The sequence below is a fragment of the Piliocolobus tephrosceles genome, chromosome 17 (genome assembly GCF_002776525.5).
Source record: "Piliocolobus tephrosceles isolate RC106 chromosome 17, ASM277652v3, whole genome shotgun sequence".
In the NCBI taxonomy this organism is placed as follows: Eukaryota; Metazoa; Chordata; class Mammalia; order Primates; family Cercopithecidae; genus Piliocolobus; species Piliocolobus tephrosceles.
This window is the reverse complement of record NC_045450.1, coordinates 7,668,968-7,694,916: the sequence shown is the minus strand read 5'-3', so window position 1 is coordinate 7,694,916 and position 25,949 is coordinate 7,668,968. Positions and strand designations below refer to the sequence as shown.

The 25,949-nt window shown below is 39.9% G+C and overlaps 1 protein-coding gene across 11 annotated transcripts in view; it reads right to left on the bottom strand.

Annotated features, from left to right (window-relative positions):
• LOC111551668 (RNA binding protein fox-1 homolog 1) overlaps positions 1-25,949 on the bottom strand; it is a 1,700,664-nt gene that overhangs the window by 86,087 nt on the left and 1,588,628 nt on the right. For all 11 annotated transcript variants that reach the window (XM_026446850.2, XM_023225717.2, XM_023225712.2 and 8 more), the window contains one exon: positions 19,594-19,647. In XM_026446850.2, coding sequence (XP_026302635.1) covers positions 19,594-19,647 — 54 coding nt within the window. The remainder of the gene's footprint in view (positions 1-19,593; positions 19,648-25,949) is intronic.

The following is a 25,949-nucleotide window of genomic DNA, read 5'->3' as shown; positions in this document are numbered from 1 at the left end:
AACAAAACAAAAAAAAAACTGTATGCAATAATTTAGACCTTTTATAAAACAAAATGTATGCCTTCACAGGACTTGGTTTTTGTTTTATCTAAAAGCATCCTCCAATTTAATTTGCAAAGTACTTACTGTATGTTCCCTTAGTGCTTTGTGACCTTTCCTTAAAAGGAAGCTTTGAATTCAACAAAACCAAAGCAGCAGAGAACACTGCAACCTCCATGCATTTTTTTGGGGCAGGGAAGGGTAACTGTTCTAAAAAGTAAGTCAAATAGGTAATAAGGTACAATTAGCAGTATGAAGAGTACCTACAATCTCATTCCAAGTGCTTCTCTATATAGCCTCAACATAGCTCTTCAGTGAGTCCACTGAGCTGGATCTTCTGTCCGTCCCTAGCCTTCAACATGAACCTTCTACTATCAAATGCCAGGAACCTTCATCTGTATCACATGGTGACATCGGAACTTCTCAGACTTTTGTGCTTTTAACAAATTCCTTATAATTTAAGGATGGCAACTGGGGTCAATTTATACCACTACCTACCCACTCTTTAGCCAGAATGGAATTAATCATTTTCAGTATTATCCTTTCCTGTTGACCTGGAATCCTCACAAGCATTCTCAACACAGGCAGTAGGCAATGATTCCCATTTGATTAGAGTTGAAGGGAATCAAACCTTCATGCCATTCCTGCTGTTAGAGTTAAACCATTTGAAACTGACTTTTTTTTTTTTGGACAAATAGAATTGAATGTTGCCAAGTTCATGTGGTTCAACTTAAACAAAAAAGTGGCTTCCCTTGTCCTCCTCCAACATAGTTTAAAAGTGACTAGTCCTCGGGTGAATTAGTCACTCCCTATTCTATGCTCTGATCTTACATTTTTAAACCCCCCTGATAGATCCTTCGTGGTCCTGTACTACAATTTTCTACTTATATATTGGTCATCTGAACTTCAAAATGCAGCTGGGGTAGAGCCAAATCATACGTATCTTTTCATCCCCAGCACCTAGCAAAATACCTGGGCCTCAGAAGGATTAATGCATATGATTGAATTATAATACATTTTTAAAAAGAACTCTCCACTTCTATCTTTGCTAAAAATAGTGTTTTTTTTCCAACCAATCCTCCTTCTACCTATTGTTCATGGCAGGAAATTTGCATGCCTAAAGTTTAAATAGACTTACAAACTACATCTAACTTTTATAGATTGAAATAGCTTCAATCTATTTCACATGTTGTCTCTTCCTTCCTGGTTCTTATAAAGTTGGCTCATCCAGTCTAACAAGAAACCGGGGCAGCCCTGACTGTCGATGACTGTATCAGCACCTGGCAGAGACTGAACTCCATGGGACAGACCTCAATCTCGGAATAATCAGAGCCCGTTCCAAAACCTGTCACACTTGCTTGCTCTGAGTGCTGGGTCATCGGCATCCCCACATCCTGGCAAGATGTCCCAGAGCCACTCTCCAACAGGATTTGCAATCCTCCAGTGAGGAAGGGGTAAGCCAGGGTCAAGGCCTCAGATTGGGCATCAGAACCCTTTCTGCTCAGCCATAGTCTCCCTGCAGTGTGTAGGGGATCATTCCTGGCCCCGAAGGGGCAGGGACAAGCCTAGAAAGGATGCTTCCCATCACAGACAGGAAGGAGGAAGCGTTAAAAAGTGTCTACTCTGCTCTCAACCCCGAAGTGAGGAAAACTGGACTCAAACTGGAACAGCAGTGCAGTTTCACAGCTCCATGCCTTTGCAGAGGCTTTGTCTTTTTCCAGGAAATCTTTTCCTTACTCTAGATAACTCCTTTCTGGATTCAGCTCTGGCTTCTCCTAGAAACCCTATCTATGTACCTTTGTCTGGCCGAGTTCAGCTTCCTTTCTCTGCTTTTTAAAATTGTGTTGTTGTAATCTATTTAATGAGTGCCTTCCCCCATCGATGCTACTAATTCAAAGAGATCAGGAATCATGTGTTTATCTTCCTATCATCATACGTTCAGGAACCTAGACTAAGAGGCAGGAAGCAAATGAAGAGAGAATCCAAAGGTTTCTGATAGGCAGCCATGTTATACTTTCAAGAAATAAAATTAAAATGGAGGATGGGAAGCAAGAAAAGGGTGTTGGGCAACGTCTGCCCCTTCCCTTTTAGTATCAAGTAGGCACAGTTCCAAGCCAGCACACGGTGACTAACTAGAACCTTTCCTACATAATTTCCAAATTAAAAAAAAACAAAAAGTGAAAGGAACATCCCAACTGCCTGGCAACTGGGAGCGGTCAATTACTTTCATGAGCTCCAAGATTAAGATGGGTTAGGATATCTGAAGAATCCCCTGGAAGATGCAAACAGCAACAGCTGGACTTTATGAAATAGCTAAGATGGAATGAGCATTCTGGGGTACCTGTGCAGGAAGTTTCTGTATACATCTTCCACTGTCTGCACCTCTAATACAGGAGTTATTAAGAATTTAAGGCAGATAGTAAGGGTAAAGGTTCTAGGTGGAAATTTTCCTGAACTAAGAAAGCACCCCCAAACCATCTCTTTTCTAACAGAAAAGACTGCTTGAAGACCTGGGCAGGCAAGCTTTGATATGCAAATACCAGCCATTAGAAACAGGGTTCACTCAATATGGTGATTCCTGCTGTCTTCTCCTTGTCACCACCTGTGCCCAGTGTAATGGCCACCTCCAGATAACACCATGTGTTCAGAACATCATGGCGACCTGCATTTACATATTAAAGGACTAACGTGGGAGGGCCAGGTTTTTTGCCAGCTACGCAAATGACACACCTGGCCAAACCAATCCCCTGGGCTGTATGCAAATCAGACACCACCTCCTCCAGCCTCCCTTACAATCTACCACTTTTCTGCCACACACTGGCTTTCTCTTTGTTCCATGCCTCTTTCCCTGGTCTCTGTACGGGGAAGCGGTTCTTTTCTTTATTCCTCCTTTCTTGCCTATTACACTTATCGCTCCTTAAAACCACTCCACGTGTGTCCGTGTTACTCCTATCAGTGCAAGACCAAGAACCTTGACATTCCTCCAGTCATCAGAACTGTACCACCTCTACAAACGTTTGTGTGCTGGTGCAGAGTCACACAAAAATAGAACTCTCCACTGAGATCTGGCTTTCCTAATGTCACTCAGCCAAGGAAAGAAGCTTACTCTGGAAAGAGGGCTAAGAGGAGCACCCTAGAACCCTGCAGGGCAATGGCTGAGTGAGTACAAGTGCTTCTTAGTCCCTCTGCCTCTAGTGTTCAGCCAGGAGACTATGGTGTAGTGAGTATTATCATTCATTTGGCAGGTACTTATTGGCATCTAATAGTGTATATGCCAGGCACTGTGCTGGGCTTTGGGGCATATCTGTTGAACTCCATGTGCTTTTTCAGAGGACGACATGTTATCACTTTTAGTGCTCATATGCTCAGTAACAAATGTATACATGAAAAGGAACAAAAGAATGATTCTGAATATCAAACCAAACCTTAGTCTACATAACTAGTCACATTGCTCACTAAGTATAATTATTTGAGAACAATTTTTATTAGATATAACTACTATGGTTTTGGTCAACATTCTATATTTCTGCTAAATAATGCTATCATAACTGAAAGTTTAGGAGAAATAGGAACCAATGCTAGAAATGTTTTGATTCTACATCAAGAAAAAGCTTTCTTCAATATTTGCCAAAGAATATTTACTTTGCATTTGTCCCTCCATAATAGGGGTCTGATGTCATTAGTCCTTCCTGACATTAAAAGAGACACAGAACAACTAAGTCTTTTCCCAAAAGCCTTACCAATCAGAGGTAAATTTTAGATAAAAAACAAGTTATCTGGGTTCCTAAATTGTCACTCATTTCATCAATGAGTCTTCCTTCAGTCCATTATGGTAGAATCATTTTTAAATGCTATAACTCTGAGTACTTCAGAATGTGACTACTTGCAGAGAGGTCTTTAAAGGTGTAATTACGTTAAAATGAGGCCATATGCGTGGACCTTAATCTGACACATCTCCTTGCAAGAAGAGGAGATGAGGACACACAGGGAAACCCACGTGAAGACAGAGAAGATGGCCATCTGCAAGCCAAGGAGAGAGGCCTTAGAAGAAACCAACCCTGCCAACACATGATCTCAGACTTCCAGCATCCAGAATTGTGAGAAAATAAATTTCTGTTTAACGCAGGGTTCCCCAACCCCCGGGCCACGGACCTTACTCAGCCACACAGCAGGAAGTGAGCTGCAGGTGAACGAAACAAAGCTTCATGTGTATTGACAGCCTCTCCTCATTGTTCACGTTACCGCCTGAGCTCCACCTCCTGTCAGATTTTCTCAAAAGTGTGAATCTTATTGCGAACTGAGCATGCTAGGGATCTTGGTTGTGTGTTCCTTATCAGAATCTAATGCCTGATGTGTTATTGCCTCCCATCACCCCCAGATGGGACTGTCTAGTTGTAAGAAAACAAGCCCAGGGCTCCCACTGATTCTACATTATGGCGAGTGATATAATTAATCCATTATATATTACAATGTAGTAATATTAGAAATAAGGTACACAAGAAATGCACTTGAACCATCCTGAAACCATCCCCCTTACCTGGTCCAATGGAAAAACTGCGTTCCACAAAACCCAACCCACGTGCCAGAATGGTTGGGGACTGCTGGTTAAGCCACCCAGTCTGTGATGCTTTGTTATAGCAGCACTAGCCAACTAATACACCTACCTACCTTATCATGAGGGTCCCCGACAAAGTGACCCACAAGCCTCAAACTTCTCTTGGACCTAGAAGCCAAAGAGGTTACCATGAGGTCCCTATTGATGGAGGTGACTGCTTTCAATTGACAGATTTATCCAAAATTTACCCAAAGCCTCAATGGACTATGGATACTTTTACAGTCACGTGTTTTTGAACATCAGACTAGCATTGAGCTAATCCATGTAAGAATATTTTCACAGTTAATCCCTAATGCTTTTATACCAGCCTGAAAGATGAGCTGCTCTGAAGGGTTATGGTAGTTTTAAGTATAGGGATATTTCCATTTGGGCACAGATGTTGCAGAAAAGATGTTGCAGAAAAAATGTTGCTCTGAATGTTTACTTCTTATAAATCAAATCATGTTTTAATTGTACCAAGGGATTTCCATATTTAAAGGGGCCCTGAAGCGAATCTGTCTATAGTGTAAATAATCCCTCACTCCAATTTATTTTTATAAGCTTCGGTTTTCATGATAATCAAAAAGAAATATACCACTTCTTGCTTGTTTCCTCTTTTTGCTTTTTATTTTGACATAACTTGAGACTTTTTGGAAAAGTCACAAGAATAATATAAAGAACAACAATTGGTTCCTTGATTATTAATTGTTTGAAAATTTTAATGATTCACTCAAAGTGTTCACTTAATCTCCTGCAGCCAAAGTTTAGGCTAATAGTGGCATTGACAGAAAATATTTAACTTAACATGATAAACCTAACAATAAGAGCTCCCAAAGTGTTTTACTGAATACCTGAGAACCACTGGGTATTCTGTTCAACTTGAACTGAGATTATCATTTACTCTTAATGACCCTCTAGGACAGACACTATTTTTATACCCATTTAATAGATGAAGATACTGAAGCATAGAGAACTCTTTGTTCTTGTCCGAGGTGACTCAGATCTTGTGAGGCTGACTGCAAACCATACCAACCGGATTCCTGGACCCATGGTTCTAACAGTCATCTTCTAAATCAAGTGCTGCTCAACTACACACTTTCGGCCAAATCCAACCTCTCCCCCATCTTGACCCCCGGCCCCCCACCTATTTTTATATGGTCTGTGAACTAGGAATGCTTTTTACAATTTAAATGGTTGACAAAAATGACAGCAACATTGGACCAGTGAAAATAGTATGAACCTCAAGTTTCAGTATCTAATAAGTAAAGTTTCATTGGAAGACAGCTACATCTATTCATTTTTGTGTATGGCTGCTTTTCTGCTAAAATGACAGAGCTGAGTAATTGCAAAGAGACCTTATGGCCTGCAGAGGCTAAAGTGTTCACTGTCTGGCCCTTTACAGACAAAGTTTGCTGATCAGTGTTCTAAAATCCCTTTACTGCTTGGAACAATACTAACAGTAACTGTCTCTCAGGACACCATTAACCCTTCCCCAGGGAAATGGCACTAAGTATTTCAGAGGCTATCATTTGATCGATACTTGCCAAAAAATTAATTTTATTTCATTTTTGTTCAAAACAAACTTTAAAACATTTAAAACACAGGCTTTTAAAAATATTTGCTCAAAATTTATTTTGAATTCATTGTTTTTCAAAACAGTAAAACAATTAGGCCAGGTAAGGTGTGGGGACCCTGCCTGTAATCCCAGCACTTTGGAAGGCCAAGGCAGGTGGATCGCTTGAGGCCAGGAGTTCAAGACCAGCCTGGCGAACATGGCAAAACCCCATCTCTAACAACAACAACAACAACAAAAGCAACAACAATTAGCCAGGCATGGTGGCATACACCTGTAACCCCAGCTACTTGGGTGACTGAGGCACAAGAATTGCTTGAACCCATAAGACAGTGGTTGCAATGAACTAAGCTTACACCACTGCACTCCTGCCTGGGTGACGGAGACTCCATCTCAAAAAAGAAAGAAAAAAATTCAAAAAGTTGTTCCATAGAATATTTGTGGAGGTCTATCAATTTGGCTACAACAAAAACAATGGAAACAAGTTTTATGTAGTAACATGTTTGTCCTTCAAAGTTATGGGTGTCAATATATAGATAAGAGGACTACTAGGGCCTTGCTTCTCAAACTCTACTATGCTCCAAATCGCCTGGGACTATTCTAAATGCAGATTGTTATCTAGGGGGTATGGGGTGGGGCCTGAGACCCTGCATTTCTCATAGGCTTCCAGGGGATGCAGATGGTACTAACAACAGTAAAATGCTAGGGACTACATGGGAACCTCATGTACAGCTAATACTGACAGTGCCCATTAAGCTGGCACTGGGTTTCAGGTGCTATACGAGATGTACTCTACATACATGCTTTTTTCTTATCAAACCCAAGAGGAAATGAAAGCTCAGAGAAAAAGTAAAATAAAGCTAAACTATAAGCCAGTTTTGTCTGACTTCAAAGCTTAGACACTCTCTCTCAAAGCTACACCTGTTTATCAATATTGATACTTGGTCCTGAGTTGATAAAAACACAACCTTCAGCATGAGAATGATCAATACCCATTACCCGCATTACAACAAAGCCACATTTAACAATTCTGAAGCTGCCATCTGGCTGGAAACACCTGACTCTTCTAGGCTACAGATGTTAGCTAGAACCTCCTGATTATGTTTAAGAATTTGCGATAGGGTTTTAAATCCAACCAAAGAAGCCTTTGGGCAAAATGTATCTTCTACAGATAAGAAAAATCCTACTTGCAAGATTGGAAGAAGACATAGAGGAGGAAAATGCAGAGAGGAGAAATAGTGAATGTTTGAGACTTCTATAGTGTGTTGTTGAAAAAGCATAGGCTTTGAAACTTTTAACTTTGTTTTAGTTCCTGACCTTGCTGACTTCAAGTGAGTTGACTTTGGGTAAATCGCTGTGTTTGCCTCAGAGTTTGCATCTGTCAAATAGGGACAAAAATGTGTACTTCATCGAATATTACTGAGGACTAGAAATACGGCATGAAAATGTTTGGCAAATAGTAATCAGTGAGTCAACAATAATCATGGAAATAGCAATTGTTACTGGGTATCTAAAACAATGATGCTCTGAGGACTGACTTTGGTTTTCAGAAAGGAAATAGCAAATTTATAGCTATTCAACTATTTTGTTTGGCCACTAAACATAATACTAAACCTAATAGTTAATGACAAATATTTTAGTATTAAATGAATTGCAAGCACTTACATTTGGGAGTTGTAATGTGATAAGACATGTCTAGCTTCTAGTGGGAAGGCAGGGGACACATCCTGGGTGCCTGCCTCGGACACATCCGAGGATTCCTGTGTGGCAGAGCCACTGTGGACAACCGTGAGAAGCCACTACTTGCTCTTGCTATAATCGAGACATAGTGCCTCCGATTTGGGATATTTCACTTACTTATCTCTCAGCCTGTTCCTAAAAACACTTTAGTTTGCAGTCTCTGATTAGGAAAAAAAATCAGAAACTATCGTTCAACTGAAAACGGTGGAGTTTACAAGTCTCTGCAAAGAACCTAGAAGGCCTTCTATACTCTCGTCTCATCTTACGAATAAGAGCCTCTAAGATGCTGTAAGAGCCTGAAAACCTATCTAGAGAGGCTTGTCTATTATTGCTTCTTGCATATGTCAAGTACTATTACAGAACTATTTAGGAGGGATTCTATTTGTGGAATGAAGACGAGATTCTTCATCTGGAATTGCCCTCCTAAGCCTTCTCAGATTAGGCTTAAAATTTTGACTTCACTTCTTTGGTGAGAGTAGAAAATACACGTCACCTTTCAATCTCTCAAAGACCGATTGGATCAAGTTGTCTATGCCTGCCACAACATACACACACACACACTCCCCCTTCCCCTGTTCTGGTTAAAAACAAACATAATATTTCAGCTGTTGAAAATCATTTTCAAAAATGAAAGAGAACTAATAGGGAGGATTTCAATCTTTACAATACCACGTGCACATCAAACACACACTAGAATCATACAAATGGGTTTTTTTCTCCAGAGGAAATATCAGTGATATTGGGGTGTTCGTGTTTTTAAATGATACTGGGTTTAATACAATAAGTGTGCATTGATTAACCTTTGCGTCAGATTTAAATGTATAACCCATTAACTAATTTAATCTCTCGACAAAATAACAGCCATTGGCATTATTCTTTGAATAATCCTTGTTTAGTTTCCATAATGGTATACAGTTTAATGAAAAACTCATTAGAATGTAGCATACAGCATAATTAATTCTGGCTGATTCTTTTGGTGTAAATAGCTAATGCAGATGTGGAATTCCATTTTCCACTGGCTTTATTTTTCATAAACCAGTATTTCGACTGTAATGAGTTATAACAGTTCCATGGAAGTTCCAGAAATGCATTAACTGTCATCGATGTAGTTACTTAAAGTAGGGTTTTGCCATTTGTCAGTTGGTTCTTCAAAACTACATTTTCAAAAGACTAAGAACAGGACAGCTCTGTTTTATACTTAGAGAATGAGTATCTACATATAATTAACAGAAAGGGTATTAAACACTATTGGGTCAATTTATTTGTATTTACACACCAACTTAATTGGTTGGGGGAATAAGAGTGAACAATAAATTTTGAGAAGAACAATAAAAATGGGAAGCAAAAAGTCTTTTGAACTAAAGAGTTTATAATCTAATCAGTTAAAACATTAAAAAAATCATGTCACCTTGGGTTTGAAATTGCTGGTAATTTACTTTCTTTAAAGATTTAGAGAAAACCAGGAAATAAGTTTCACAATAGCCTTTGTCTTAGGCACTAGATTAGTAATTAAGAACCCAATCTCCAGGGTTGCTGAGTAGTTGATAATCTGCTCCTAAGTCTCCCAGCACCACAGGGCTTAATGCACATATTAGTAATAATAAGAGTCTTAATTATAAGACTGTTATTCACTGTGAGTATTGATGCAAGTGCTAACTCACCAACAGGTGTTTTGCTTATTTATTTTTAATTTTTATTACAATTGTTATTTTTAATAGAGCTTTCAATGGCTGCCTGCCACTGAAAGGATAAATTCCAAAATTCAGATTTCGTTATGTAAAATTTTCAGGTCTTTTGCAACCTTTCTCTAGAAGGTACTCTCTGATCTCAACAGATCAATATTTCTCACCCTTTGGAAAAAACGCTAACTTGGCTCAGAAATTCCCATCAGTAGGTATCACGTGAAGATCAAGCATGTGTATTTATTTTTTTTTAAGTTTTCTCAATGGATTCTAAAGATAAAGGTTGAGAAACACCTTGAGACCCTACCAACCACCTCCATATTCCCTCCTGCAATGATCTTTACCCACTTTCTTGCTAGGTGAACTCTTAGCCTTTAAAACTCAATTTACACCACCCCTTTGACTCCTAATGCAGAGAGTCTTGTTATTTCGGCTCTAGCAGGTATCACTGTGTACTACACACTCACTGACAGCTTGTTTTGCATCCTTCTCCTACCCTGTTGACTTTTAGAGGGAAGGCCTGGGTTTGTTTTGCTACCTCAGCACCTAGTACGGTGTCTAGTGCCCAATACTATGATTCTGCAATAAAAGGCGAATTCATGGAAACAAGTAGTAAGTATTAATACATGGTCTCCTCTCTTTGACCCTTCCCTGATGAACATCAAACAACTGAACGCCATCCAGCTAAGATCATGGGTTCATGCAGTATATAACCGCTAAAACTGTGCAATTTAAAAAACCAAAAGAAAAACTCTGCAGGGCTTAACCCGGTGGCTTTATTACCACTAAGCTCTTCGAGCCAAGCTCAGCAAAGTAGGGACACTGTTTTTGCACAGCCCATAAACTAAGAATGGCATTCACATTTTACATGTTTGAAAAAAAGCAACTATTTTGTGACACATGAAAATTGTATACAATCTAACCTTCCATGTCCTTAGTTTTACTGGAAAACAGTCATGCCCATTTCTTTACATATTGTCTATGGCTACTTTTACACAGCAATGGCAGAACTTGATAGTTCTAACAGGGATCATAGGGATCACAAAGTCAAAAACACTGGCCCTGCACTGAGAAGTGGTTGGCAGACCCCTGCTTTAAGCTAACAAGCTGCACATTCTTTACTCTTTCAAAACTAAATTTGGCTTGCTTTTTCCTCGACTCAAGCTACCCAGTGGTACGTTCTTATGCCATCATCATCCTCATTACTACCATCACTATGGATGCCACTATATGTTGCAAGTTTACATTTTTTATTTTTAAATGGTTGTGCAGGGAAGGGTTGACTCTAGCAGCCCCGGGCTACCTCAAACCTTGCACATTTTCCAAAACAACTTGTCCTTAGGATTGGACTTTGGCCAGATCCTGGGAGATGAAATATCAGCCCTTAGAATATTCTCTGCCTGATTAAGATTATTTTTGGGCCAGGCATGGTGGCTCATACCTGTAATCCCAGCACTTTGGAAGGCTGATGTGGGAGGATTTCTTGAGGTCAGGAGTTCAAGACCAGCCTGGCTAATGTGATGAAACCCCATCTCTACTAAAAATACAAAAATTAGCTAGGTGTGGTGGTGGGCACCAGTAATCCCAGCTACTTGGGAGGCAGAGGTTGCAGTGAGACAAGATCAAGCCCCTGCACTCCAGCCTGGGTGACAGAGTGAGAGACTCCATCTCAGAAACAAAAACAAAATTGTTTTTGTATGCCTGAGGCCTTGGACCACACCATACAGGTTTGATCCAATTGTTTATGGTAACCATTTATGGTGAATTCCTGTTCGTCACACCTCCATAGTGTGGGCTGAGGTCTGAGAGTTGGTCAGTCATGCAGGTGCAGCTTGGCTATGTGAGGAGCCTCTAATAAAAATACTGGACACTAAGGCTCAGGTGAGCTTCACTGATAACACTATGCCTGTGCTATCACATGGCATGTCTGGAAAAATGAAGCACATCTGTGTGACTCCACTCTGAGAGGGTACCTGGAAGCTTTTGCTGGGTTTCTTCTAAACTTCACCCCGTGCACTTTTCCTCTTTGCTAATTTTTCATCTGTATCCTTTTGTTATAATAAACTAACTGAGTGTAACAGCCTTTTTGAACTCTGAGTCCTAATCCATCATCGAACCTGAGAGTGGTCTTGGGGACTCCTGACACAGTTGTGCAGCATAAAATCAAAGTTTATGCTTTTCCCTTCTGGAGTCAAACACAATACAATGCCCCAAAGAGGAAACATTTACATGCAAGTCTTCAAATTCTTTGACTGCCATTGATGACTGCAGCTGTTTATACATTATTAGTGGTAGCAACCAGTGGGGCATGAGAATTGTTAAGGTATTCCACGAATATGTGGCATCTTGAATAGCGTCAATGAGGACAGAATTTCTCAAACCCAGCACTATTGACACTTTGGGCTGGATAACTATTTGTGGTCAAGGAATGTCTTGTGCATTGTAGGGCGTTTTGAAGCATCCTTGGCCTCCACCCACTAGATGTCAGCAGTGAATGACCCTCCCCAATCCCCACCCCCACCACCATCCAAGATGTAACAATGAAATGTTTCCAGAAATTGCCAAATTCCCCTAAGAGAAAGGTCACTCCATGTTAAGAATCACTAATCCAGGATTTGGGTTAACTAAAGCATTGGTGGGAGGTAACTTGTAGGGTAAAATACAAGCTTCAGAATCACAAAGATACAGCTTTGGCCCCACTCCTTAACTTTCACAGTCAGCACCCACTGGTATCGTAACTTCACTGGCTCTAATTTACCTGCAAATGGAAGGTAACAACACTTCTCCTGAAAACTTCCAGTTTAAGTACATACATGTAAAGGTCTCAACATGAACTCTGGCATGTGGCAGACAACATTAAATGCAAATGTGTTTTCATTGTTATATTCTGTGACCTAATGAATAGAAGACACTGAGGACATGTCCTCATCTACGCCTACCACGGATGCTGCATAGCAAAGCAGTGAAAAAACATGGGCTTGAAAGTTAGAAAAAAAGGCCTTTATGTAATAACCTGATTTTTTCACATAGTAGTTCTGTGATTTGGCAAATGAGGTAAAGCTTTCCCAGAAACCTTGACTTTATAATTTGATAGTGAAAATAATGGGATGGCATTTTCTTGAGGATTTGAGGTGAAACAAGGTGTTCAGCACAGTGCCTGCACAGAGCAAGTGCCTGGAAGTGGCTTGCTGTTGCTGATGGTTTGAGTTTCTCACTATGTGGACAATAGTAACTTAAAACTTCCCCTGTAAAAATTTATCTGGAGTCAGATATCCAAACCACATCCACCTCCCATAGCCTGGATGTGAGGCTTCTTGTACAAGGATCATCTTGACACCCCCTCCTTTTGCGGGGAGCAGTTCTTGACAGACTTCCCACACAAAAGAAAGAGAACCAATTTATTTCAAAAATGCAGTTTTTAGCACATAAGCAAGTACTGATCTTATTTGAAGATCAAAAAACCCCACAGGCTTCATCAACGATGAGCCGCATTCCCTCTGTGTGATCTAGAAGGACGCAGATAAAAATTAAGGCCAAATATGGGCAGGGCTGGAATAAAATCTGATAAGACAGATGTGGGGAGGAGAGGAGAGAAGCAAAGTGAATTGCAACCAAAAGGGGAGGCAAAGGTAAACAGATGTACAAGATAAACTCTTTGAAGTAGAACATTTCCAGGCTGAAAATCCTTTGCTTGGGGACTAAAATCTGGACTCGCCTGTTCCAGTTCACTGAAGTGCACTGTATTTGAATTTGGCAGATGTGTAAATGATACAAAACATCCCAGAGCCAAAGGTCATTGGTTCATGAGGAGCTGCTCCTTATGGCCATGGTTTTGAGTCTAGTTCTCCCGGCGGGTATGGGAAAATGTTGGAGCCAAGAGGGGTACCTGAATATCAACCTGCTGCTTCAAAGGGCTTGGATGGTAACAGTTACCTTGTAAACCCACACTGTGCTCTTTCACCCCAAACCGGGCATGCTTTGTACCCAGGACGTTTTTAGCCAAATCACCCCAAGCCCAATGCCAATATAAATAAAACAGAGCAAACCTGTGTCAGGGACCACGGTGATCACAGGTGGGTTCCAGACAGTCTTACTTTTCTCAGATGCTAGTGGATCCACATTGTAGGAAGGGAATTGAAAAGAGGTACATCTAAAAGTGTAACTAAAAGTCATTCTCTTAACTGTAATAGACTCTTGGTGGTGGAACTGGGAGGAAAAAAATGCGAGGGAGCCTTCATGGACCTTCTTTTGACCCAATTCTGAGATGAATCATGGTTCACCCCGGCCCACAGAAAACCAATACCTTCGTATGGATAATCCAAGGTCAAATACAGTTGCCCTTTTGAGATAAGCAATCAAAGAGAGTTATAGCCAACCTCATCATTTCTAAACTTTATACTGAGATCCAAATCCACTTTCCTATCACCTAGCCCGGCATCAAGTCATGTGATCTGTGGCCAGGTCCTTTCCGACATGGATATAATCAATCGAGGTGACTTTGGTAATCACATGAACCTCTTCTATTTCTATTTTACAGTCCGCGAAGTTCTCTGATGCTCATCCTATTATCTGATCCTCCCTGTAACCCCAGGGTGAGTTTGTTTCAAGACCTGACCACCTTTCAAATGTGACTTTGCAGTCAGGCATGCCGTATTTTTCATTCCTGTCATTTTCTTTTTCCTCTCAAAACCAGAAATGGTTGCTTTCAGGAGTAATTATCCATTCAGAATCTCCTTATTCCCCCCAAATTCCACTAATAATAAGTATCCCTAGGGGTAGTTTTTGTTACCTTCAAGGTTTTCAAGTTGGTTTACTCTGCATCTCCTTATTTTTTTATTTTAATTGTATGTTTCTCATCTTTGGGACCTAACTATATCTTAGATCTGCATTTCCATTAGAAGATCTTTGCCTTTCCCTATTGATCATGTCTCATGGAATAATTTAACTCAATTCCAATTTCCCTTTGCAGGCGGGGTGCTCTCCATCCATGGAAGTGAGTTATGTGTGTTCAAGTGGTGCATCTTATGAATCTTGTTAAGCTTTGCTGCCTTATAGTCCCACTGATGGAATATTTAATCACAGAAATGAGTTGGCAGATATGATATACAACGTGGGTGAGCTTTGCAGTGTGTATCTTACTGGCAATTGAGAAACAGATAAATTCACTGTTTGTCAGCACCATGCTGACAACTTTGTATAACCTTCTGTTATTTATTTTGATTTTGCTTTACTTATTTATGAAGATTAAAGGAGCCACAAATCAACAGTTTCATTGGCTGGATATTGTGATTATCTTTAAAAGATACTACTTTTTAAAATATATATTTTTTTATTAGAAGACAAGGGAAATTCTCACAATGACAGGGAAAGTGTAAGAATCCCCTCTGAGGCCTCTTCCTCCAGATTCTTGGAAACACTATTTTTAATTACACTAAATAACACGAGGCCTGCTACTGGGTACAGATATTCCCAATCTATTACTCCTTACTGCCTTCAATTTTACTTAAACTCTAAAGAAGGGCCATAGACATTGGCCAAAGGCTTCATGACTCACCTGGATTTGTGTGTGGGGACTTATCCTCATATGTCTTGAATAAACCCCAACGACTCTGGAGATGATTAGATTTAGAAATTATCAATGCTGTTCTTGCTTTATAGAAAACCACCCATCTCTCCTGGGAGAAGGTATATATTAATATACGTCATGGGATGTGCTTATGTATGTGTATCTGTCTGAAGACTGGCACGGCATAAGCATTTAGAAGGGTTTTTATAAGTGTGACTTGATGAGAATTCAGAAAAGAAAAACCATCCAAAATATATTAGAAATTTCTCAGTGCTTCCTTTGCAATGCATGTGTGAGGGAGAAGGAATGTTACAATTTATCAATGCAAATAGTAATGAAAGGTCCTCATTAAGAAGTGCAATGGTTCTTTCTGCCCTCATCCTGAGTTTGCAATAAAAATGTACTCAGGGAGTCAAAACGTTACATACAAAAATCAATAACTTGCCTTTTTTTTTTTTTTTTTTGAGATGAGATTTTGCTCTTGTCACCCAGGCTGGAGTACAGTAGTACAATCTTGGCTCACTGCAACCTCTGCCTCCCAGGTTCCAGTGATTCTTCTGCCTCAGCCTCCCAAGTAGCTGATATTACAGGTACACGCCACCATGCCCAGCTAGTTCTTTTGTATTTTTAGTAGAAGCAGGGTTTCACCATGTTGGCCAGGTTGGTCTCTAACTCCTAAGACCACTCTCCTCGGCCTCTCAAAGTGCTGGAATTACAGGCGTGAGCCACCACGCCTGACCAATAACTTGCCATTTTATAATTAAAAGAGAAAGTAAATGGTAGGGACAAGTCTACTAAATTAGGAAAATTACCTTTAGGAGAGATTGGAAATATTGATTTTAATTTACAAAATATGTGAACTTTTCATGCCCCATTCTGAGACAATTGGAGGCTGGGTTGTTAATTCTGCATAAGCTTCGGAAAATCAAATAATTACACTATGGGGATATTATAAAATATGTCATTAACACACAACCTTATATAGAGAAATGACTAATAAGTCTGGCTTTCTATCTTAACCAGATACAGAGCTAGCCTACTAAAAATACAAAGCAAATCAATGACAAGGTCTTCATTTCAGCTTTGAGGCACACTCAGAATTGCAAGATAAATTCAGGCTATTTTTATAGCTAGGGAAATTTAAAATGCCCCATAAATTCTTAGTCATGGATATGTAGATGCATGACAGTAATAATTACACCTGGATATGGAAATCAATGCGCTCTGCATCTACCACTTTGCAGAGGTCCATTCCACAGATGCACGTGCCTGAAACTTCAGATTTAAGCCAGTCAGACTTTCAGTGTTTGCAGCTCTTCAAATATTTCAAAGGAATTGCTCTGCAGTGTTAAAATTACAGCAACATGTCTCCACATTTCTGAATATCATGAACTCTGTCTACCTACATACAAATGTACAGTTGAAAAGGAAAGCGTGTGGATTTTCTGGATAACCCAGATAGTGGCAGCATGAAACACAGATACTCGGATTTCTCAGGTAACACTTGTGAATATGGTGGTGGTGGTGGCAGCTGGAATAATACAGAATGATTATGTTACTTCTTTCATTCCATTGGTTTGCACACAGAGCAGTAGCATGATCATAGGAGACAGTCGATGGAATCATGACCTATAATACTAAAAAAAAAAAAAAAAAAAAAAAAAGAACAGGCTGGGTGCATCACTTGAGGTCAGAAGTTCATGACCAGCCTAGCCGACACGACAAAACCCTGTCTCTACAAAAAAAAAAAAAGAAAAAAAAATACAAAAATTAGCTGGGCATTAGGTAGCAGGCTCCTGTAATCCCAGCTACTCGGGAGGCTGAGGCAGGAGACTTGCTTGAACCCAGAAGGCGGAGGCTGCAGTGAGCCGAGATGGTGAGATCGTGCCAGCCTGGGCAACAGAGCAAAACCGTCTCCAAAAAAAAAAAAAAAAAAAACACAACTTATCAGTATCAACTGGTTGTAAAGAACATGAGTTCTGAGATGATCAAAGCCTGATTTCAAAATCTGGCTTCCTCCTGACCTGTGAAATCTCAGAGCAGTAATACCAACTTTTTATATTTTGGTCTCCTCATTTGGAAAATTGCCATGAGGATAAAATACATTAAACTATGTACAGTGCTTAGAACAGTGCCTGGCCCATAGAAAGCATCCAGTAAATATTAACTTACATTATAACATTTTGTCTTCCTCTAACCTAATGATCTAACTTCTGAGGCTGAGCCCTGAGCTAATCCGAATAGCTGCTCTAATGTTCCAGAAGTCATGCAGATTAATTTATTCTCTTACGTATAAATCAGTCTGAACCGTTTCTGTCATCTTAATGTCCTCCCAAATACCCACAGATATGTTTGTGGCTTTGAAAGCACAAGTAATGGAGATAGTTGGTGTTTTCTTCCTTACTAGACCCAAGGGTAACTGACAACTCCATTGCACAAGATCAGAAAAATGTAAAAATGCATTTCTCCCTCTTCACCACAACGCACGCATCCATACCCTTCCTCCCCACAAGAAGGCTTACTTGTTCTCCACTCAACTATTTTAGGCTGAAAATATGCACTTGGATATGTGCATATAGACAGAAACTGGTATTTCTTTAGTCTAACCACTGCACTCATGGGCAGTGCCTGCTGCAGAGACACAGAAGCTGTTGTCTGACTTTTCAACCATTTGGGGGATTTGATTTCCTTGCAGCTTTGCACAAAGATGCATTCCAGCAATACATGCCATGTTCTGTGTGTCCCCTGAATAAACTACCATGCCCCTGATCCCAGAAATTAACAACCCCTAAATGAACATGCTGAGAACTAAAGGACTAGTACTCTCATCAATGAAGAAAAGAATCTCTTTGTCTCATAGTATACTTAGGATTTAGCGGAATATGCGGCTAACTTTTCCTTCCTGGCAAAGCGATTAACATATTCATTTTTATTTACTAAACGTTTACAGGGGCTGGCTACACACCACTCTTCATATATTAACACATTTAATTCTAATAAACACCAGTCAGTTTGTTACTATCATCTCCATTTAACAGATGAGGAAACTGAGGCACAGAGAGGTAAAGTAACTTGCCCAGGGTCACACTGCTAGTGAGTAGGGGAAGCAGAATTTGAACCTGAAAGCTGTGTAGGCACGGTTTCCATGTTCCTCACTCAGCAGAGGTGTCTTCTCAGGAGGGTGGGGTTCACAATTTGATCATGGAAAGCCTGACGGCTAAGTCTGTTCCCCCATAAGACTGAACACAGCTATTTTGCAGCGTTAGAATCTCTGGACTTAATCCAGGCTCCTGGTAAAGCTCACACATGAAGAACAACTCCAAACATCGCCTACGTAAAATCCAGGAATCAGTTATCCTGTTGAGCCTTTCCAGATTTACCAAATTTTTTAGCTTAAATTTTGTCACACTGGTTATTATGCCAGAGTAGCTAAGTTTTCTATGTTCCCTTGTCATCTACAAGGGTCAGTGTTTAGTATCAGGAAAATGACAAAAGTTAGGCAGCCCAGGAAGAAACAAAGCAAGGGGTATGACTTACCGTCAAGAGGTTACTAAGGGTGTGGCTCTAGATCAATGGATTATTTATTTCTCCTTATTAAAAAGCAAAAGCCACATCAAAGACTTATTTTAAATATCCATGTGGGAAATCTACTTCTAAGGTCCTAAGTATTCAATACAGCCTTGTTCAGGAGCAAGGAGACATACAGGCAGTAGTGACGGGCCAAGCCTAGGACATCAAGACATGACATCTCAGTCGCTACTGCTTCTGGGTTATGCTCTCCCAAAATTTCTAAGAGAATGGAATTGGTGCTTAGGCGGGGAAGCGGTGAGGAGAGAGACATATTCTGGAAGGCAAAGTAGAGAGAAAAGGAATTGCTAAGGGAAACTGATGAATGAATGAAGACAGACAACTTATTTTTTTTTTAGTTACCGAAATAGGCCTTCCCTTGGCAATTCCAAATCACTCCTGCATTACTGGAATAAATAAGCCAACTCAGCTCTCTGCTTTGCCAGGAAAAAGAAAATGCCGACCCCAAATAGAAACATACGGCTACAACACACATTCAGGCACATTGAAATACAATGGGCACGAGCAGCTCTCCATTTGTTCAATACACTATTGAACAAAGTCACAATGCTTTTTTAGGGCAAAATCAATGTGAAGCGTCCTAAGGAGCAGTGGCTCCACGCTGAACCCTCCATCCACGAAACTTACACGATTCCCTTGTAATTTTTCAGCTATGTAAAGCACTCTTGATTTTGCCCAAAGAAATCATTCAGAACTTGTTAGGACAGCAATTCACTTGCTTCAGGTTATTTTACCAAATCCATTCATTCTTGGCAGGGAAAGCACATTTAGAAAAGACCGAGAAGACTTCGTGCAAAGAGAAACTCTTTACCTGCATAGAATTCGGGACTGTAGACCGCACCCACAACTGGATTCAATTTCCAGCCTTAAAACAAATACACAAAAACGTTATTATCACATTTGATTCAACATCTTATACAATTGCAAATGAATCACAAATCAAATGGGTTAAAGTATCTTATTTTTTATTTTAAAATGTAAAGGAGGTGTTGTTTGGACAAGCATAAAAACATTTAAAAATCATACATAAGAAAATAGATTCATGCCCTTCTGTGATTTTCTGCCAGTGCAAGTTAATGGAATGGAAACTACTGACCAGCCACAAGTGAATCCTTTGAAAATGACATGGTAATTAATTTTCTACTCTATCAATATTTTTTACAACTACTATAATAATTTCAATTTTTTGTCTTCATATATCACTGCTAGATAATCCATCACACCCCTCTGCATTAAGTTCACAAAAATTAGAAAGCTTGCATAAACAAAATTCTTGGCAGCAATATATTCTAACAATTGTCATTCCTAATTATAACCTCAAGATACTGGAGAATTCGAAAGTGCTTCGTGAATACCAAAGAAAATGATATTTTATCCCCTAGAGATTTACTGTGGAATACATTTTAATGCATTCAGAAGCCGTAAAAAATTTTTAATCAATGCATGATATCTAAGGTAACTTTCAAATAACCTGTATATATGATTAATGGAATCCTGTAATTTTCCAAATGTTCTGGATGCAGAGGTTTTTGTAAAATGAATCCTGGCCCTTTAGAAATCTTTACTCACAAAACAAACAAGAATATTCACAAATTGGAAAGCACATTACATATATGCTGGGCATTATCTAGGGAACAATTTCCAGAGAACGATCACGTTTTAGGGTTTTGTGATTGTTTCCTGCTTCTGCTGGTTAAGCCTTTATAAAAGCATCCATGCGAGAGCCGGGTGTGGTGGCTCATGCCTGTAATCCCAGCACTTTGGGAGACTGAGGCAGGCAGATCATGAGGTCAGGAGTTTGAGACCAGCCTGGCCAACATAGTGAAACCCCATCTCTACTAAAAATATAAAAAAATTGCCAGGCGTGGTGGTGGGCACTGGTAATCCCTGCTACTTGGGAGGCTGAGGCAGGAGAATTGCTTGAACCTGGGAGGCAGAGGTTGCAGTAAGCTGAGATCACGCCATTGCACTCCAGCCCAGGTGACAGTGCAAGACTCCATCTCAAAAGAAAGAAAGAAAAAAAACTCCATGCAGGCCAGACACGGTGGCTCATGCCTGTAATCCTACCACTTTGAGAGGCCAAGGCAGGCAGATCACTTGAGGCTAGGAGTTTCCAGAGACCAGCCTGGCCAACATGGCGAAACCTTGACTCTACTAAAAATACAAAGTAGTACCAACTAATCAGGCTGAGGCATGAGAATCGCTTGAACCCGGGAGTCAGAGGTTGCAGTGAGCTGAGATGGTGCCACTGCACTCCAGCCTAGGTGACAGGGCGAGACTCTGTCTCAAAAAGAAAAAAGAAAAAACCTTGAAAGACAGAGGAGGGTAAGGTGTATACTCCTTTGCCCTGAGTCCTTGAGCAGAGGGTCAAATACCAAAGATCCTTTAATAAATGTTTCTGAGAAAAGGCAATGATAAAAGTTTGAAAGTGAAGAAAGGTATTTTTGACAGTAAGAACTCTCTGAGGTTTGCAGAGAAGAGACAGGTGTGATTTTCTGCCCCACCTAAAAATAGATATCCACTAAGGAAAACAGAGGCTCACTAACTCAACAGGCTAGTATGTCTGTTGAAATCCAGAACTTTCTAAAACTTGATAAGAATATTTTCTAAGAACTCTCAATTCCAACTTGAAGAAGCTAGGTGGCTTACAGCCCCTGGGTTGATATTAGAATTGTTTCTCAAAGTGTTAACACTTCGATTACCTGGGAGGCATATTTAATTCCTAGGCCCCATTTTTAGAGCGACAGAAAGAAACATGAAATTCCGAGACCTATTGCCCTACCGGTTTCTGAAATTCCGTACTGACACCCTCCTCTCTTGTATTAATCACATCTTGCCTTATAAGAATTTCTATAGTGATGTAAAAATAAATATTAGTTCAGACATTTCAGAATGTGTTTTATGAGTATGGAAATGACTTCAATTTGACCAACTAAAATTCCACTGCTTCTTTTTTTAAAAAAAATCCAATTCCTGAGGATATGGAAATTAATGTCTACGTTTCAACTTGGAGTCTAAAAAAAACTACAAAAAACTAGTTGAAAATAAAGCTGCAGACATTTAATGTTCTTTCTTTCTAGTTTTTCACAGAAACCTAGAATTTGTGAACTCAATCTATGTGGGGTCATGAATAATTAAGTGATCACTCTTCATCTTTCTACTGTTCCCCATCTCATACCCTACTGATGCTCCTACCTCTTTTTGGTAGTGGAGATGGTGTCTTCTCCATACTGTTCATCTCAGGTTTTGTTTTTTTGAATATTCTTACTACCTTAAATACTTTGTTCTGCATATAAGACTTGCTTTTCCTTTTCACTGAAGGTATACTTATCAACGAATTTTGGTGTAGCTCTTAAAGATTGTAAATTTGCCAGTGGCCTCTCAATTTTCTAAAAACAAAACAAAAAATTACAGATCTCTCAGAGGCATTTGAGGCTGCCTAGAAATCGTTTATCTCATCTGCCTACCTACGTATCCATCTATCTACTGACCTTTCTATCTATTAAACATACCTATAATCTGTCTATCCACCTATAAACTGCTGTTTGTTTCCCTGTCTTTCTGCAAGTTATGAGTTTGCAAAGTCTACCCATGGCAATCTCTTCATAAAAAAAATAGAAAATAAATGATATTCTCATATTCTCCCTCATCAGGAGATCTGTGCTATCTCATGTTTGCAAGTATCAATTGTGAGAAATGTAATTGATAAAGTCTCCTCTACAAGAAACCAACTGGGAATCTGTGTGCCACAAAATGAAATGCTCTGGTCATCATGGGAACACGAGTGCAGATGTCAACCTTCTTCCCATCCTTGATCTCTTCTAAACAAGGCCACCCCACTCCCACTGTAGGAAACCAAAGTCCTTTCTGAACTCTACAACACACATGAAAACCCAACTTCTAGTCTCCCTCTTATCTCCCTACTCATGAAACCTGTTACACAGCAAGTCCTTCTCCCTTCAGCAAATGGCATCTCCATCTACTTGGTTGCTCAAAATAAAATTCTTCATCAATACTTCCTTAATTCCTCTCTTACCCTCATACCCCATGTGCAATCCATTAGAAAATCCTGTTGGTTAAAACTTGAAAAGTTCTTCCCTCCTCCTCCACTGCCACCACTGCAGACCAAGGCATTCCCATGTCTGCTTGGACAGGTCCAACAGCAGAAATGCCCTAATTCTCACCGTCTCCTCTTCCTTCTCCTTCCCCCCTGTCCATTTTGGTCATGGTGACCAAAGCAATTTTTAAAAAGAACATCAGCTTTGTCATCCTGCTACTCAGAATTCAATAGCTCCTTCCCAACTTAAGATCAGCACACATGTCTTACCTTACCTTAGTCAAAAAGCACCCACTGACTATTAACCAAACTATTTGGTACCATTTCCCTTTGTTTCCCTGTCCCCTTCTCTCCCAGCTACAGTGATACTGGCCATTTTCATCTTTATAAAACCCCCCAAGATCACCGTGTATCAAAGTCTCTTTGTATCCACTTCTCCTTATGCTTGGAGAACTCTCCAGTTCTTCACAAAGTCAACTTGATGTTATTTAGGGCTCTGGAGTCTTTTCAGAACATGCCAGTTAATGTCACTTTCCCACCTCCTCTTAGAGTTACTCTTGGATTCCACGATTCCATTCCCAGTTTTATTTTCTGCATTGCCGTTAATGCTATCTGGATTTAACTTCTTTCTTTGCTTGCTCTTAATTGTCTTTTATAACCATTCTCCCTCTATCAGAATTAACAGTCAAGCAGGCAAGACTGCTGTCCAACATGAATCTCCAGCACCTAAAATATTGTTTGGCAACGTAAGCATTCCATAAGTATTTAAACTAAAGGAATATAGAGTTTTTTCCTAATAGACTAATTTTTTGTTTGTTTGTTTTTTTGGCTCTGATTATGTCTCCTTCCAATCTTCAAGGACCTGCTTCATATAAGGCTATATATTAAATAAAGAATCCTGTTAGGGATGACTGTTGTCCCGGTTGCTTAGTTGAATTACTTTTTTGATGTAGGCATTTATTGTTATACACTTTTTGATTAGCACTGCTTTTGCTGTATCCCATAGACTTTGGCATGCCATGTTTCCATTTTAATTTATATCAGAAATTTTAAAAATTCCTTCACTGACCCCAGTGGACATTCAGGAGCACACTGTTGAATTTCCAAATATTTGTACAGTTTCCAAAGTTCCTCTTGCTATTGATTTCTAGTTTTATTCTATTATGGTCTAAGAAAATACTTGATACAGTTTAGATTTTTTTTTTTTAATTTGTTGAGACTTGTTTGGTGGCCTGACATGTGGCTTACCCTGGAGAATGTTCCATGTGTGGATGAGAAGATGTACTCTGCAGCTGTTGGATAAGGTATTCTGTAAATGTCTGTTATGTCCATTTGGTCTGGAATCCAGCCCTTGAAAATCACCTCCACTCAGACTTACAGAGCTCATGTGGGCTTATGTAAATGCATGCAAATCACATGCAAATGGACCCACATTCCCTGTGACTCCTCCTCGTACCTGGAAGAGACCCTTGGGATAACCCTGCTGGAGATAAGAGCCTGCACTGTCAGGAAAATGAACAAAATGATCCCATTTTTAATTTTTTAGGCAGTTTGTGTATGTCCCCAGGCCTTGCAAATTCAGAGATTTTGATCAAGGACATTAAACTGAACAATGAGGCTTACAACAAAAGGAGAACAGCTGATAAGGCCCACTGGTCCCAGCCTCCCAGGTCCCCTCCAGCCCTGTAACAAGGCAATGGAGCAGAGACCAGACGTCTTGGGGTCTGGCTCTGTATCAGACACACAAGCAGTTTAGACCCCTCTGTGGCCGGGACTCAAGGGGCTACATCCAAATTGGCACTCCCCTCCCCAAATTTAGCTTGTCACAGGTCAAGTGTCAGCATTTCTAAAATATGCCGGCTAAGACCTCCAGTGTTAACTATGACTGCATTGGGTGTTAAAAGACCAAGTCTGAATGTGCACACAAAAAACATCAGCACAGGCTTTCTCTAAGGCTTTACTGGGTTACATATCAAAGAAACGCATTCCAGAGAGCATCCTTATGTACACTACAGGAGTTACAAACACTGCCTGTCAATGCTTTCTAAAGACATACACTAAGGATGCCAGAGACCCGGCAGCTGGCACGATACAGGAGGCAACTCTCAAATACCAAACAAAAAGAAGCGAGGTGTGCGTTGGGTACAAAGGTGTTTTGTTTGGGTTCACTCAGTATTCTTTAATGGCATATATTTATTGCCAATATTTAAATTCTGTCTAAAATACGGGATTTCTATTTATCTTGAAACATTGGTAGAAATAGTAACTTTCAGCTGAGAATCCCTCATAGACAGACTTATTAGAGGTGGCCAGGGGTTACTGCATTTAACTCCCTACTTAGTCACATGTGCCACTGCTCCCCATCGTGAGCCTGACGAGGAGATCAAATGTTTGAGATCTTTTATTGTTACTTTGTGGTGGTAGTGCTGTTGATTTTTCCTTGTACATAAATATTTTGCTTTACTTCAGTAAGGAAACAATAGCCAGTCCCAAAAGACTGAGTTTTTCAAAGACTATTTTACCTGTTCAGCCCCTTTTAGCATCTGAAGAATTGATCCTTAAACTAGTATCTATCAGGGAATTCAACTATCCATGACAATAAAGGAATAATATGATTTAATATTGAGACTGTGTAATCAAATACTACTGGGCTATAAATAGCAGTAAAAAAAAAAAATCTTTTAGGGCGCTTTGCATGCCTAGCATTGTGTTGAGTACTTGATCTCTCATAATTATCACAAAGAACTATGATGTAGTTCCCATCATTTGTTTAGTTCCCACTAGAGAGCTGGCACATGGAGAGTTTAAACAACTTGACTACAATTCAACAGCCAGTGAACGGCAGAACTGACACTGGCAACAAAGTCTACCTCTCTCTGGAGTCTTGGATGTGTTTGCCCCATTTTCATCCTTCCTAACATCTCTAAGAAAATGAAAAAGCCATGTCTAGCACCCATGCTTCCCCAGTATCCAGGAAATCCTTGTGAATTCAGCTCTCAATCTTGTCATGCAGATCCAACATCTGATCCCCAAAGAATACAGCAAACCCCAACTCCTCCACGTGGGTAGGTGTCCTTAGGAGAAATAGCAATAGAGAAATAGTCCAATTC